The following is a 17,869-nucleotide window of genomic DNA, read 5'->3' as shown; positions in this document are numbered from 1 at the left end:
AGGCTCTGAGTTGTCAGCACAGAGAGCGACACGGGGCTTGAACTCACAAACTGCAAGACCATGACCTGAGCTGAAGTGGGTGGCCCAACCAACTGAGCCACCCAGGCGCCCCAAGAGTGATGTGTATGTGTGTGTGTATGTGTGTGTGTGTGTAAACTCTTTATAAAGTATGGATTCTTACACATCAAAAATATAAAAGAGAAAATAATAGTAATAGTTCAAACATCATATGCACATACACAAGATGTTCATCTCTGTAAACTTCTTATAATGATGCTAGAGAAAAAGTGTAGCTAAAAATGTTAATCACATCAGCTGAGACAATATTCAGAGATAATGGAGAGAACAACGTTATACAAAGTAAAAATCATTTTAAGGAATACTATCTCAAGAGAAAGCCAAGACAAGTCGGATAGGCCATGCATGGGAAGAAGAGGAATCCTATAGACCAGGGCTTGGTCTGGATCATCATTTGCTTTGGAGGGTGGGAAGCATCTCCTGTGCATTGCAGGATGTTTAGCAGCACCCCTGGACACTACCCACCAGATGCTTGTAGCAATCCCCCTGCTGTGACAACCAAAACTATCCCCAGATATTGCCAAATGGGGTGGGAGGGTTGTAAAGTGTCTCCTGGTCGAGAACCCTGCCTCAGATTCACAGCCACCCTGGTTGCTGCTCCAATCCTTGGACGCCAGCCCAGTTCCTGGCTTCAGATGCAGAGTGAGCCTGCCTACACCGAGGTCAGACCTTAAAGTGAGCATCTCACAGCAAGGTGGAGCAGCTTCCCAGACCATGTCCTCTCAGACCAGGTAAGAAGTCTCCCAAATCACAAATACACTGGAACTCATCCAGGCAAGTTGCTTAGATGCCTCAGATCTTATTTTGAGATCTTGGTTCTGTAAGCCAACTACCAAAACAAAGTGAAATTACTATGATAGCAAGCGTGGTGCAATCCTTTGAAAATGAAGCAGCAAAACAATCCAGTGGCTTAGAATGGTACATGAAGAATCTCATGGGGGAAAAGTAAAACAAAAGTAAACTGAAGATTATCACAATATTTTTTCTAAATATAGCTTAACATACATATTAACATACATTTTTAACCAGACTGATGTTGTATTTTATTAACTTAATTGGTTTCCTATTTTTTATCACATTAGTTACCTCATCTCTGTTGGTTGATAATGTATAAATACAGGCATCCTTTTGTGTCAACCTCAGGTAATTTGCTCATAGTAGAGTTTAGCTCTTAAAGTTAATGATCCCACTTGCCCCATTAGTGAGGCAGGATCACAAAACAGAAAAATATAAGAAGAGTGGGGTGTTTAAGAATAGCTCCATCAGTTTCCTACTGGGTAGAGTCTGGACAAGTTACTCAAGTCACACAACTGTAAACCAGTCTCCTCTTTTAAAAATAGGGATTGTGGTAGCACATATCTGCCATTAGGTTTGTCATAAGGACCCATAACCTAAGGATGCAAAGCCCTTAACACAATGTCTGGTGTATAGTAAGGGCTCAATGAATAGTAAATAATCCTTTTGTTATAAAAAATTATCATTTGCATGGTCATAATTAAAAATAACCATGAATGATCAATAATTCCATCTTATCACTCTATAGAATACCATGCCTCTAACAATCCAGTAAGTTAGAAGTGAGAACTAGAGGAGGAAGCATTAGTCTCTTTGCAGAGCAAGACAGTATACTTGATAAATGTCACATATTCTTTTTATTAAAAAGGAAAATGAAGCAAGAGTAGTTAAGTGCCCTTACTCAAGCCTTAATCCATTTTTACCTTGTCAGGGTAATGGAACCAAGGCTTGAGGTGTTAGATGTGGGTAGAGCAGAAGTAATTTCCTCATCCATTTTATTATCCATGGGGTGGTTCCATCTTGCAGCCTACAGAGAACATTCTGTCCTGGGAACAATAAGTGAGTCTAACATTTCACTGGGGCAAAAGACTCCTAATAGCTAACAATATTCTTGGGCCAGGAGTGGATCTCAAAATGATTTCTCTTCTCCCAAGTTCTCATTCATTCAGAATTTGCTGATATAATTTATTCACCCAATGCATATTGATTGAGGACCATCACCTGCCAAGAATTCTGCAAAAAGCTGGAAGTATCTTGATGATCACGGTTGGGGCACTCAAGGAGATTAGCCATGGGAGGGAAGCCAACACTCACTAAAGGGATGCAGAATTTCAAACTGAGCCAAGAAATGGTTCTTTAAAAGTATAAAACCTCTCCCAGCCTGCAATGTCAGCAAAGACTTCCCAGTGTAAGTGACACAAGAACTGAGTGGAAATCTCAGGTGTAAAGCTTGGAACCACATTTCCCAGATTCCTTTTAGGGCAGGTTTGGTTAGAATCTACCAATGAGAGGCACCTGTGTGAAATTTGGAGCTCTGCCCCAGGACTTTAAATCTCAACCAACAGTGTGATGTAAGGGAAGAGGGAGGTAGGTGAGAGGGCAGCCATCAGCAGAGAAAACACCTGAACAGACACTCCTGGTTATGAGATCATGGCACTCGCTCTTTTCTCTTAGTCTTCTACAGCTGCCCTGACTCGATCATTTCTAATCTTGTTCTACCAGCCAGACATTGGGGCTCTGGATATCCTTGCCATAAACTAACTCCCTTTTGCTCAAGGTAGCAGAATTAGCTTCTGCTGTTTGCATTCATCAAGCAGTTTGTTTCTGGTAATATGCCATGTTGCTCTCCACTGTACTTACATTTAGGATTATGCATGTCTATCTCCCCAACCAGACTATCAGCTGCCTGAGGACTAGAGAATATGTTATATCCCTTTGAGCCTCCAGGACCTAGAGTAGTGACTTACTGACACATAGAAAACACTCAGTAAATGCAAAAATAATATGATTTTGCACATGTTCAAAAAACAGGAGGCTTGCCAATAATAATATAAAAGTGCAACTGGATGTTTAAACACCAGGAAAAAGATCAATTGAGTCAAAAAGTGCTCCATACTTTACATCAACTTTACACCAACATGGAAATCTCCATGTTCTATAATCATCTTCTCAGGTAATTGTTTTTTATTTTTTATTTTTAATAAACTTCATGAAGAAACCCAGTATGCTAATAACCATAGTCCTGTAGGGTCTTTACCTCTGAACTTATCATCATTCAGAATTTTCACCACCACACTTCCAAATTGGTAGAATAAAGCTGCTGAAGTGGGCAGGTCCATAGATGCCACCCCTAGAAGCCAATTCCACTCACACCTCCCTGCCCTTTCCAACCCACAGGGCAATCCATGAAGCCCAGTAGGTAGCTAGTGAACCTGGCTTCCAGAGAAATCACCATCTGTTTTTCTACCCCTAATAAATAAAGTGCCTCTGCTCTATAAAGTGGGACTGAGCCCTAGAATTAAAATGGAGATAGAACTTTTGTCCAATTTAATGACTTTTTAAAAATTTCTTGGGTAGTAGGTTTATGTTGCGTGAGCTACATAACAGTCTGAATTTGATCTGGGTCAAATAATGCTACCATGTCCTAAAATCCTGGACATTATACACTTTCCAAATGTACAATGTCATCAAGGTTTTATGACATTTCCTACAAAAACTCAATAGTCAGGTAGCACTTCATCAGTTGAAGTCTGAATTCAGGTATGAGAACAGAATGTTAAGTCTGCAGCTTGAAAACTATACTGCTCCTCTGACTTCAGCATCACAGCCATAAGGGGATGCTCCACTGAACAATTTTCATACATGCACATTTTTGTCCCCCTACTAAAAGAACTCCATATCTGGGAATTATGCAGTGGAGGCAAATTGCAGTAGAACCAAAATCTATACTTGATGACTGCTGTGTTCCTACAAAAGCTTGCTCAGAGATATTCTGTAACCTGGGGTTCTCTGTTTCGTCAACTTCACTTCCTTCCTCAAGTAACAAAATGATTAGGGCATCGTGTCCATGCCTGCTGTCCAGACATGTGACCTGTTCACATGGCTTATGGAGGACACGAGATTTCTGAGACTCAGACCTCTGAAGGCAAGGCTGACAGATACGAGGTGCAAGCCTAGCTTCGCCAGGTTAAACATGGCTATGAAAGGAGCATACCCATTTCTATTGGCATCAAAACACAGTGCTGGTTGCCAAGGAGTCTATAAGAAAGAAATATTAAGTAATACTACGTGTCTGACATTGACATAAGTTTATTATTTCTTCCATGCCAACACACCCTAATCCAAAGCTTATGCTGTTCCAATCCAGACCTGCCCTAAAACAGCCAATTAGGCTGAATGTGGTCAAAACTCTGAGTCTTCAGTCCCAAAGATAATGTTTCATTGGCCCATTAGCTTCTGTATTATTTCCACATTTTGACTAGATTTCTGAATTGTGTGTATTACTTCTTTGGGGATTATCTGTCCTTTACATTGCGGGTATATAGAATTTCTGCCCCTTCACTATGTTGCCAGTGGTGTTATTTCCTCCCCAAATGTGTTGGTAAACACTCAGTGAAAAAAAATGTAAAACTGAAGAACCTCTCCCAATACACATGAAATACTTCCTAATCCATTATCTACATGGTTTAAATAAGTGGGATTATGATCACGTTGCCCAAAGAAGTCATAATATACAATTGGCTTTGCTCAAGAACTTCCAAACCAGTTCCAAACCTTTGAGTCTGGCTTATGGAGCAAAGTATAAAATTTCGCAAACTATGCCCATCAGCACATGTCTTTTGTCACTTATGCATTGAAAGTACCTTCCCAAAATCTTCATTCATAACATTAGTGCCATTTATTCCTCAAGAATAAGAGCACTTAGTCTCAACTCCTGGTAAAACAAGGAATTGTGATGCTCTTCCTTGATTGACAGCTGGTGTCATCATCATAAAACTTGAGGTCCATACGCTAATTCTTTTAATTTGCACTAACCATTGTATTCTACTTTTCCAAAGACAAAAAAAACAAAAAACAAAACAAACAAGCAAACAAAAACAAACTTGCACCTATCTGGGTTGCCTACCTACCATAAGCTTCAGTGTCCTTCAGTTTCCTGGGTTAATAACTATACCTGCCTCAAAGGATTATGATCAAAAGTAAGTAAAGAGTGCACATAACGAGCATAGCAAAATATCCAGCATACAGTGTTCAAAATAAGTTTTATAAATGTTAGCTTTCATCATCATTCACTCCTGGGAATTTTAAGTGAAAAGTTTTCTTTTGAATCCTTAGTACCTACTCTAAGAACTGCCACTCTGTCTCTCTGTTAGTCCCATCTGCCCTCAACGGCCTCATTGATTCAAGGGTCCTTGGTCATGTCTTCCAAGATCTCTTCTAAACATCTGTGTCAATTAGTTGGCACTGCAAAGAGGAGATCAAAACACCTGGGCCTTGTCTGTAAAGATTCTGACAGAAATGAATTAATAACATAATCCATCAGATCACTAATACCTTGAGAGTGAGGATGGAAGCCACAGGGGATAGGGGTGGCTTCATGGGCATGTGACTTGTGTAACTGCACAGGTCCCCACACTCTGAAGGGCCCCAGACTTGGTTTTATGCTCATTCAGAAATTCTCTTTGAACAATTTTCATTCTGCACAAATTATGTAGGTGGCTGCAACTGGAGATTTTTTTACCAGAATGGTATAAATTGTTTTATGTTTTAAAAGAACTACTCCAGCTTTTGTGTTAAGAAGAGCCTATAGGAAAGGTAAGGGTGAAAGCAGGAAAAACAGCTAGGATGCTGTTGATATAAACAAGGTGAGAGATGATAGTGGCAAATGACACCAGGAGGAGGGGCCAGTTAGAGTCCATTTGTCTGCAGCTGCAGCTGCAGTAGGGGTGTCCGGCAATATGCCTGTCTGCAGCAGTGTCCCAGCCAGCTGGCTTGTGCTGCCCACTGTCAGTTCCTGCCCAGTTTCCACGCTGGCTGCCTATTAATCTGACAGCCCTATGCCTTTCCAATATATTTTATTTTCTTAAAAGATCAGGTAGTCGTTTTCTCTTCTTGCCTGTTCTTTTCCAGGGGACGGTAGGGGACCCTATGTTCCCCAAACTGTACATAGTAGCAAATGGGAATTTTTTTTAAATATCAGGGTACATTCCCCAAATCTGGATCCCTACATGGAGAAAATGAGCTGCTGACGGTAAAACAGGAAAGAAGGGCCCTAGCTAGATCAAGCATCTTCTGTGTTAGCCCACTGTAGTCAGAACTTATTATATGTTCTCTGACAGACTGCAGTTAAGTAATAGGTGTAAACGTTACTCCCCCCACCAAATCCGTATGGGTTCAGTACGGTAAGAGCTACTAAAATTTACATAAATAAAAAATGCATCTAAAATACCTTCAAGACCCACAGAATACATTGTTCAACTCCTGGTAAGGAAAAAGAAAAAATTAACTTTTCAGACATTTTATTATTTTAGACATATATCTAAATTTGTACAATTATCCATATTTAAGCTGGAAACTATAAAAAGAATCATCTCTATTTATTTTTCAGGCAGTCAAACAGAAAATTCATCAGTCCATGCTAAGAATGGCATGACACAACCACCAGTAAGTTAAGTACCAGCATGTTAAAAGTTTATACTTCCTAACCTAAAACTCTAAAAAAAATAATTTCTTCTTTTCCATGTACTCAAAAATTTCTCTGAAATGACAAAACATGGATGATACCAATTCCCAGCATGAATGGCTTATGTCAACTACTTACCTTCTTCTGAAGAACATTGATTTTCCTTTCCTTCACTTCTAACATATCTTTCATGTCTCGAATCTCTCCAGCCAGTGTCCCTTTCTCTTCTGTGAGGTCCTGCAGCTGTTTTGTTTTTTTATTGAGAAAAGACTCTTTCTCTTCCAGGCGTAATCTCAGTGCATCTACCTGAAGTCAGGAAAAAGAAAGAAGATTGTAGTTTTACACAGTGGTCATCCGTAACCATTAGGCCCGGGGAGGGAACAGGGCAGCAGTGCATCTTCTCAGCACAGCATGGTCAAACCATTGCTCATGGGCACCTCAATGCCATGCATTTTAACAGCCTGTATCCACCTCAAAGTCCTGTCATATGTGTATCTGAACTGCGACACTTTTTTTAATATAAGGTTTATATAAAATAAGGCATTATGAAATAGCAGTATGTCTCCCTGCTGTGAAACCATTAGCTAGAAAACAAAGCACATCACTATTCCATTGCACAGGGAAGGCACAACACTGCTTGTGCTCTGCAACATCCTCCAGGAATATGGAGAACATGATGAGCCATGCCACAGACGTCTGGAAGAAGACAAACATGTAGAGAAACACTCCTGAAGGAGAAAAATACAAGCTGCCAAGAGGAAGGAAATGCTACTGGAGGAAGGAAATGCTGTGGAGATGACCACTCTCCAGTGTTATGAAAGACTGCTTTCCAAATATGTAAGAAAAAAAAAGGCATACAAAAAATACCTATTTCTACCTTAGCTCAAAAATTAGATTATTACAATTCCTGCTTTTCAAATGTCAGTAATAGACATAAGGAAACATAAACATTATTTTTAAACTTAACATTCCAATGACCATATGCAAAAAAGCTTCACATGGATAATGTGAGGTTTTGGGGTGATGGAAAAATTTAATCCTCACCCTCCATACCAGGCATTTGATAGACAGTAGTTACATCAAAAATCAAGTAGTGATGCAAGCACGTTATTTAGAGATATCAAAATAACCATGGGGCGCCTGGGTGGCGCAGTCGGTTAAGCGTCCGACTTCAGCCAGGTCACGATCTCACGGTCCGTGAGCTCGAGCCCCGCGTCGGGCTCTGGGCTGATGGCTCAGAGCCTGGAGCCTGTTTCCAATTCTGTGTCTCCCTCTCTCTCTGCCCCTCCCCCATTCATGCTCTGTCTCTCTCTGTCCCAAAAATAAATAAACGTTGAAAGAAAAAAAAAATTTTTTAGAGATATCAAAATAACCAGGCAAAAGGAGCTGAAAACAGGTTGTCTTGGGGAAGGAAAAATGGGGTAGGGGTCTGCTGTATCTGTTCACAAATCTTGTTGAGTAGTTTTTTATACTATACTACCAGCAAGTAAAATTTGGATGAAAAAAACACAAACATTAAGGGAAAATGAGGTGAGAATACCATAATAAGCCAAAATAAATAGTTTTGTAAATACTGTCAAGACAGAGAATCAAAAGGCAACTTGGAACACTGGAAAGAGGATACTTTGGTTTTAGGTTGGATTCTGCTTCTATCTAGCTATGAGAATCAGGACAAATAACTCTCACTCCCCCCTCCCCACCCAGCCCTCCAGCCTCAGTTTCCCCATCCATAAAACAAAGAGGTTGGAACCCCCTAAGTATCTGACATTTTATGATTTTAAAGGCAAGAATCAGTCTTAGGTAGATCAGGGAAGAAATGATGATATTAGAGATTTTAAAAAGTTATCAGAGTAGAATCTCCTTTTCTTACCCCTTTCCAAAAAAGAAGCACCAAAGCTGTGTTTCTAAAGGTCAAAGGTGATGAGAGGTTGGTGAGTAGAGAGTTTCTCCAGTTTCTATCCCAGGGAGGTGGATGAAGCAGGGAGGTCTCCACAAGGGAAGGGGTGAAACAGTGCTTATAAAGCCCTGTTGGCAGAATGACCCTGACCACATTATGAGACAGGATGGACATTCTGTGACTGCACAGGGCAAAAACAGCAGATTCCTTAAATATTTGATAGTTGTGCTTCTTCTTACGTAGGGGCCATGGAAATCTAGCAGCTGGGATGTGAAAGGGATACTCATGTCCTAGGGATCTTCCTTTGACTAAAAGAAAATTCATGCCAGTTGCACTAAAGCTTCAGCATCCCAGATTCTCAAGATTGTTTAAACACCCCAGATTGTTTAAAGTCATTTCTTAATTCCCTTGCCTTTGGAGATGTATCAAGTAAGAAACTGCTGAGGCTGAGGTCACAGAGGTTTTTTCCTGCTTTCTCCTCTAGGGTTTTGATGGTTTCCTGTTTCACATGCAGGTCCTTTATCCATTTTGAGTTTATTTTTGTGTATGGTGTAAGAAAGGGGAGGGTTGGTGATGGGTACTTAGGAGGGCACCTGTTGGGACGAGCACTGGGTGTTGTATGGAAACCAATTTGATAATACATTTCAAATTAAGAAAATAAAATATAAAGTCATCTCCATCTACCAACCCAAAATAACATCAATAGTTCTCTTTGGGTTTTCATCCTATCTGGAAAAAAAAAAATGTGATTTTTACTTTATACATAAAGGATGGCATTTGGTAGGTTCTTTGGAAATTGGCAGGACATGTTGAGCACTCCAGATTATAGTAGTGGCTATAAGGGGTTACATTCCATTGAAAAGATTTCCCACAGGCTGACTAGGATTCAGTGTGAATTTGAGAAGAAAATGTGGTCCTATGAGCCCTACATTCTAGCTATCAAACATGGATGGTCTGTATCTGGACTAGAGGAAATGTCTAACATTCAAAACTTTGACGTAAATAAATTACAATTTGGGAGGCAGTAACGGATGCTGGAAAGAGTTTAGAAAAAGAGACTCTGCACTGATGAATAATATGCTTAAAATTTACTGTGCCTTCTCACATGTGTGATCTATCAGTGCCCTGCCTCATCTTCCTGAACCTAGAAGAGACAAAACTCTGGCTGTAAGAATATCTCTCCTCCAAGAATAAAATAGAGAGCAAGGATGGCCATGGTCAGCACACTGCTCGCAAACATCCAAATTCTACATGGCAGGAGGGAGCCTGTGCCAGCTAAGGTCTTCTGTTGGGAAGTTTATTTTCCATACACCCAAATGCATTTATTCAGCTTCAAAGGAATTTGAATCACGACCTTCAATCACTCCAGTCTATCCTCATAGCTTTGCAGTCTCCTGGAATCAAGAAACAAGGTTTAAGAGTCTTTTTTTAAAACAAAACTTTGACCTGAACTGTATCCAATTCTCAACCAACATTAGCCCAGTTTGCAGTAAGCAAGTATGACATCATTTCTAAAATCAAATTTTAACTTCCAGATGGTACAAAACCACAAGCAGGCACAAAGGCCTCCTGATGCACAGAAGTTTAAATACAGGGACGATCAGGCAAGAAAGAATACAGTCTATCAAAAATTAGACTATGTACTTCCAAACTGGGTCCCCTTCACAAATATTCTGATTTCACTCAACAGTGTACATCATTTATAAAGGAATCAGAAAAGCCTTGAAGGTTAGATTATATTCCAACATCAGGTAGAGACATAAAAGTTAAAATGTTTGGGAATATGAAATACCTTTCTCTGCCTCTTCACTCAACACCAAATAATTTTCAGGGCCTTAACTCTCTCTCTTAAACTTTGGCAGTTGACTCAATAATAAAACTTGGCAAAGCAAAGAGCACCATCATTTCCCAGAAAAACAAAAGAAAATTAGAACTGTATGATATAGTCAATGCACAAAGACCCATAGGTTGAATTTCCAATTTTCACATATGACTTAACCGCATGGGAACTAGTCACCTAATGTTAAAACTAGGACAATCTTTTCATTTTAGGAGAATTACTCATTTCCTTCTGATCCAGTTGTATGAATATTTGTCTGTGTGTGTGTGTGTGTGTGTGTGTGTGTGTGTGTGTTAAGAGCATGTAACATATGAAAATTTAACCTTTTATCTGGCAATATAAAGCATGAAACATTTGTTATCACTTCAGTTCCAGTTAATAACTTGAAAGAAAAGGACCATGGCAATAAAATTGGCAAAAATTGCCAAAATCGGAGTTAAATATTATTAATTTTGATGTCAGCACCCAGGAATTATAACCAGTTCCAATGGTGAGGTATGTTTCTATACATAAGCCTCCCGACCTTTCTGCTGTATTTTACATAGGTTTCAGAAACAGTTTCAATGTTGTGACAAAACACTAAGTGCTACTTGATGTGCCATAAATAATTTTTTAAAATCAAACGGTTCATTTCAATCTTAAAATGACTACAGCAACACTTGAGAAAATAAAAAAAAAAAAGAAAGAAAACCCTTGAGAGAGAAAAAGGGTCCACTTGAAATTTTCACAGATTAAATACTACTTACTTGACAACACTTCAGGAATTGAATAAACATGCTATCACAAAGAAAAACTTTAAAAGAAAATGAAACTGGAACACTCACAAAACTCCCAATACGGTTTTATTTCACATTCAAAACTTCGTTTGTTTGTTTTTCCTGATAGTAGACTTGGATTAAGGGTATATTTGAATTTGATTCAACTTGCAATCATTCAAATGGGGGACAGTTTCAAAGTTGCAAGTATGCATAATGTACACAGCCTCCGAAGACACAAACACTAAAAATAACCTAAAGCTTGCTGTGGTAGTAAGTACTAGTTCTCACTCACAATCCAATTCTCCTGTCCTTCCTGAATACAGGGAAGGTCTCCCTTCCCAGCCCCTTGTAGGAATATGGGTCTGTGTGTTTTATTCATGAAATGTAAACAGGAGTGACATATGTCAGTTCCCATCCATGCCACCCCCACACTCTTTCCCTTCCTCAGAGATCTTGAAGGCTACATTTTCCAGATAGTGGAGTTACAAGATGGCAACCCCCCCCCATAAATCAGTATTCTCAGTTGACCACGAGAAGCAGGGTCACTCCCCATGTTCTGCTGCTCCAATTCTCAACCCTCAACATGGGTTGGACTTACAATATGATGTGTCGAACCACTCTGAAATTATTATAACTTCAACTGGTTTTGCTAGGGAATGGGCACCTTAAAACTAGAAAGGTTTGCTGGTCTTAGAGATTGCTATAAACCTAAAAGAAAAAGGACCAAAATTCTTCCCTCTACTCCTTCTATGTGTTGGACCTCAAAATCTACTTTCCCCTATTCTTTCACCCCAAATCCAGAGAAGGGGAAAAAATGATGGAGAGCCAAGGACAGAGCTAAATGGAGCAAGTAGCAGAACCCTGGGGAGTGGACACTGAGGTCAAAGGTCAAGATCTTGGGAGCAGAAAGAAAGATTGAAGAGGAAGAGCCCCCTTAAGCCCAGTGGCTTGAACTTCCATCTGTACAGACAAGTGGCCCAAGTGGACAACTGTTTTGCAAAAGTCTCTGCACTGCAAATATATATGTTCAAGTAACTTACGGTAATGGCCATGGACATACCCACAGGCCTTCCAAATGTCAGGAATACAACAAAGGTGTTAGAAGCAAAAGGAGGATAATAACAATACCTCCTTCATCAAGTTATTTGAGGATTAAATTAAATAACATGTAATGCACTTAGCACAATGCCTGGCACCTAGAAATACTCAATAAGTCTTTGCTATTGTTATTATATTTTACTATTCTGCTTTTTACAATTTCTAACCCAGTGATTTATATACTGTAGGAATGCAATAAAGGTTGCTAATCAGCAGCCCTAGGAAAAGTAGAGACTCAGCAAATAAGATTCTGTGCTCCAGCATGTACCAAGGTGTTACATTGTCTGTCATTTACTTTAAAATATTCCAGCATACACTGTACGATATGTGTATGTGTGGAGGGGTCTATGGCTGGGTGGGTGGAGGGGTGTATTTCCCAACTGGGAATGAATTCTCCAGGGGTAGTTAATTAGCCTATGAAAGACTTTAATTAAAAGCTGACATGCCAGAGTCAGCTACCAAAAGTGCCGAGATATTCTTTATATTTGATGAACACCTGAAATTTGGTCAATTAACATAATTGATGTGAGGAGTGATTTTCCCTTGGAGATGTGAGTGGTGTTTGAGATGTGTGGATTGGTTAGAAATGCTGCCCAAGTACTCCTACTCTTCCAGGAACAAAATTTAAGATGGTGTGTCCAATGGAGAAATGATGTAAGTCACATCTGTAACTTTAAACTTTCTAGTAGCCATGTAAAAACAAGGAAAAATAAACAGATAAAATTACTTTTAATAATATGTTTAATTTGACCCACTATATCCAAAACATTATTTAAACTGTAATCAATACAAAAGACATTAATGAGGTATTATACATTCTTTTTTTTTTTCTTTAAAATCCAACATCTATTTTACCCTTTCAGCATATCTCAATTAGGACTAGCCACATTTCAGGTGCTCAATAGCCACATACAGTTCATAGCCACTATATTGGACAGTGCAGGACTATGAATCTAGTAAGCCCAAAAGTTTCAACCCTTAGATTTCAATCTCTGTTGCATATAAATGCTTCAGGGAGGATTCTGGCCCAACAGCAAGCAAGGCTGGCTGAGCTCTGCCCAGAAAATATCATCACATTGACCTAGCTAGTATAAACCCCTTTTGGCCTCAAAAGGACAGAGAGCTAGAACTTGAAGGAGCACTCTGAGAAGCTTGTGATGTACTACCAGAAGGCAAAGTCATGGGGTAGGAATCCTATAGCCTTCCTTTCTCTAACCATCAGAGGTTATTGATCTTTACCAAAGAGAACCACATAATGGTCAATGACCTAACTGGCTTGGTGATTCTATTAGCATAGTTTTTTGCAGTTTTGTTAAAAAGAATTCAGAATAATCATTTCTTTTTAAAAAATCTTTCACACTAATCCCTAATTATAGCAAAAGCTGCCTTTAAGAAAAAAAAAATGTCCTTCAGCAGCCGCACTATCAAACACCAGCAATATAGATGAGGGTGTGTCCATCTCTTCTCCTATGCTTGGTCAGGTTATGCCCTTCTACTCTTGGATTTCCACAGCTATTTTTATTTCAGATTTCTTCTTTCTATTTTTTTTTTCTTTTTTATTATTTTTTTTTTAATTTTTTTTTTCCAACGTTTATTTATTTTTGGGACAGAGAGAGACAGAGCATGAACGGGGGAGGGGCAGAGAGAGAGGGAGACACAGAATCGGAAACAGGCTCCAGGCTCTGAGCCATCAGCCCAGAGCCCGATGTGGGGCTCGAACTCCCGGACCGCGAGATCGTGACCTGGCTGAAGTCGGACGCTTAACCGACTGCGCCACCCAGGCGCCCCGATTTCTTCTTTCTATAGGAGCTTTTTAAAAATCTACACCAACTAGAATTACTTATTCATTCATTTAACAAATATAGAGAAGTGATTTTGTGTCAGGCACTGTTCTATGTTAGAGATACAACCTTTTAACAAGACCATCAGGTCTGTGGCTTATTGAACCACATATTTGTGAAGTTGGGGGTAAGGTAGAGCAAACAAGTTATTACATCAATATAATTAGTAAACACAATTTTTAGGGTAAGTGGAAAGTAGTACAAATATAAAATCTAAAAGCTTATGTAACATCTTTATAAAAAACTGGAATAACAAAAGGCTATTTTGTGGGTATTTGTGTTTATTGGTGAAAATGTTTATGTGTGTATTTGTATGTATACAAAATAATAAAATTAATGATTTAATAAATATCAGCTATTGTAAATCAAACCTGGGCAGGCAGTTTGGTATGCAGTAAAATGGTTTATTTAACCAATAGCTATGCTTTACTGTGCAATCTTGGAACACCAAATGGTCTTCACTGATCTTTAAATAAGTTGTGCTTTATACCTGTTCCACTACTTTCAAGATAATTTTGGATTTTAATAAATCTGGGTCTTTAAAAAAAGCCTTGTGATACTAATAAGTTATGAACAGATGAGGTATTTTCTCTTTTAAAAACTTATTTTCCAGCTTTGTCCATTAAAAAGGCTTAGAAAAAGTGACTGCCTCCATAGCAATAAGCGCTCACCCAAAATGCCTAGACTGTGGTCTCTAAAAACTATATCTCACTAAAAGAAATCAGTTTCATTGTAGAAATGATTAATTTTATATCTGTGGCAAGGAACATACAAAGTGAATATAGAATAGTTTATTGAATCAGAAAGCAAGGAAATTACTACAGATTAAATAGTCTTTTTATTGGCCAAGGATGGGACAATTGGATGATTGGTTGTATAAACAAACATCAGGGGGCAGGAGCAGAGTCTGGGGCTAGGTAGGGAGCTACACTAGTCAACCAATCAACCAGAGAGATAATAGCTGCCACAACAAGGATGGAGATGTGATGGAGAGGAAGACTGTGGCTGTGCTTGAGACATATTTTGAGATACAATCAAGAGGCAGCTGGCAGAACTGAGGGTTTGCATGTAGAGGGATGAAAGGAAGGAAAGAATCCAAAATAACTCCTGGGCTACTGGCTGGAGCAACTCTTTAAATAATGCAATTACTGCATCTGCAGGGAAAGACTGGGAAGTCTCAGATTCGGGGGGCAGGAAATCAAGAGGCTGGGATTAGGTTCTACATAGTTTGAGATGCAAGGAAACATCTAAAGGTAAATGACTATATAACTTGGAAGACCCTGAGACAATAGAACATGACTTGTAGTCTAACGTACATGTAGATGAGCAGTCCTGTACTTATGTCAACATTCCTCCAGAAAACATGTACTGTACATTTACAGATTAACTCCTACTTAGATGCAGCTGAGACCAAGTTAATAAACACTTACAAAGAGATGACATCTATATAGTTGAAAACCAAGAGAACCCTTTCCTAAAAAGATCTCTGGGTGGCTTTTTTTTCTGAGTTTTATTTATAAGGTCTCTCTTCTCCACACAGTCATGAGTATCAAGAGACTTGATCATTTCTATTATGCCTTTAAGTTCTTCAAGGCGACTAGCTAATGTCAATGATGTATTATTCTCCTATTGATCATTGCAGTCAGTAGATTAATACTCCCTGGGGGGAGAAAAGGGGGTGGGGGGAGGCCTATATGATCCACTTCTATGGGCTGGCTTTCCTTTAGCAACCAAAAGCTTATACATTTGACCAAGGAAAAAACCTAGATTGTATTTTAAGATATTTAGATAGCACAAAATGAAACAATAATGGTTGTATTATAAAGTGCTTCATATTTTAAACTATACCTTTCTCTTAAATTAGAAGTATGTTCCCTTATACAATTTCAACTCAAAAAATAAAATTCAGGGATATTTAGTATTGCATAACCACATGCTGTGCTTATAAAAGTTAAGTTACAATCACCAGCTTGTTAATAACACAGTTGAGATTTTCAGGTTGTAAAGATGCATTTTGTCTTACCTACCTGTCAAAAAATTATACCCAAGACCTACATGCCACCTACTTGAAGAAAACAATGCTCAGTTAAGAGTGCTTCATATCACCTACATGGAAGAATTCATATCATATGTGGGTTAATAATCCAGCCAACTTTATAAAGCCTGTTTTCATACTTAAGTTTTTGGCTACTTCTTACACTAAAATTAGGTGGTTTTAAGTGACTAGTCCAAAGTTCAAAATTTAATGTTCAGTTCAGTTCCAGCAAATTTCTGAAAACACATGGGAATTGTAACTCATGTGTTAATACTTAAAGTTTTTGTTAATAAAACTTCCAACACTAACCTTACCTCATTGAACTTACCTCACTGGTTTTTACGCTCACTATAAAACTATAGCTGTCATAATATTTTTGAATTACTACAAAAGGAAGTAAGCCATTCCAAAGTCAATGTTATTTTGCAACATGATGATAGTTATAAATTCAAAATACTTAAAACCAATTTGCAAACCTATCAATCTTAGTAACTCCTAACATTTAAAAACCCCATCTTCAAAACATTTATTATTATCAAAAAAACAAGTTTAAGAAAATACCATGTATCATTCATATTGCATTTTCCCTTCAAGTGAGCACATTATATTTAAACATGAAGATGCATTTTAACATAAAATTTTAAAATATTGGTTCTATTTAGATATGCCATGAACTTTCTAAACTATCACTGAAGCCCAAAGAACTTAAATCACTAATAATTTAGTACCAAGATTTAAACAATAATTTTGTGATCTCAATTCAGTGTTTTTCAGTAAATCCAACTAAGTAATTTCCATCTGGATATGCTTAACATGTTTGTCAATAACTGACAAATTAAGAACTGTAGTCATTTTATTTAAAAGAGAATTAAATCCACATTTTAAAGACTCAGACTCCAGGAGGATGGGCACTTGTGTTCAAGGATCCATGAATTTGCTACAAGAATTGTTTTATGTTGTCTTTTCTTTTCAATGATTATCTCAAAAGCTAAAATGAACTTATTCTGAATCATGTAAATAACTCCTTATACCCAAGAATTGTTAAGAGATTTCACTATCTGCCTTTGTGTTTACATTTAAGATTCCTCTGGGGTGAAGTGGAGAAAGCACAGAAGGGCTTCTTACTGCTCTTATATATTCCCTTCAAATCTTCACCATCAGACATCAAAGTGACCATGCAAACAAGAAGTTCATCAGAATTACAGAAACAACAATTGGCAAGGAAAGCAGGATATCACACAGTACACCACTATGCAGACCTCCTGAACTAGCATCTGAGTTATAGCAGTTGGCACCATATCTATATCAAGTATCAATTAATGTCCAGCAAACAATCCTTCTCTAGATAAAGTTAATAAATATCATTAGTTTAAATTTTATAGGCTTTGGCATCATATTTCCATTTAGTGTGTAATTTTGATTTGGCATCATAGTTCTGTAAGAGTTATAAGCATGCCTAGTCTTACCTTTGTGCCTAATTAAGTAGCATAAGTAACAATTATTACATTAAGAAATACTGAAAGTCTACAACATTCTTTTCATTTTTTTCTTTTAAAAGGAATTTCTTCCCAAATGTGAGACACACTGCTCTAAGTAAACAGTACTTGTTCTTTGAGATCCTCCTGGGCGTTGTGAAAATATTAAATGGAGGGAGTAGTGGAAGTGTGTTCCAAGATCAAGCCAAATGGGGAAATGTAGCTAAGTTCTCCTGATTTTAGGCAGACATTAGCATACTAAAGTTCTGACATCCCATAACAAAGATCTTATACCTAACTCACCTTTTCCTACATCAATTTAGCCACAGAACCCATGTTTTTCTAAAACACATAATAATATCCTTCAGA

General features: G+C 38.3%; 1 protein-coding gene across 17 annotated transcripts in view; it reads right to left on the bottom strand.

Annotated features, from left to right (window-relative positions):
* Nucleotides 1-17,869, bottom strand: part of ERC2 (ELKS/RAB6-interacting/CAST family member 2) — a 939,781-nt gene that overhangs the window by 542,292 nt on the left and 379,620 nt on the right. For all 17 annotated transcript variants that reach the window (XR_005784479.1, XR_005784476.1, XR_005784477.1 and 14 more), the window contains one exon: nt 6,695-6,862. Coding sequence is in view for 14 of the 17 variants with exons in the window: in XM_040454749.1 (XP_040310683.1) it covers nt 6,695-6,862 (168 nt within the window). In the remaining 3 variants the exon portion in view is untranslated. The remainder of the gene's footprint in view (nt 1-6,694; nt 6,863-17,869) is intronic.

This window comes from Herpailurus yagouaroundi, unplaced genomic scaffold, assembly GCF_014898765.1.
Source record: "Herpailurus yagouaroundi ecotype Mexico unplaced genomic scaffold, PumYag 213, whole genome shotgun sequence".
In the NCBI taxonomy this organism is placed as follows: domain Eukaryota; kingdom Metazoa; phylum Chordata; class Mammalia; order Carnivora; family Felidae; genus Herpailurus; species Herpailurus yagouaroundi.
This window is presented reverse-complemented; position numbering and strand designations above follow the sequence as displayed.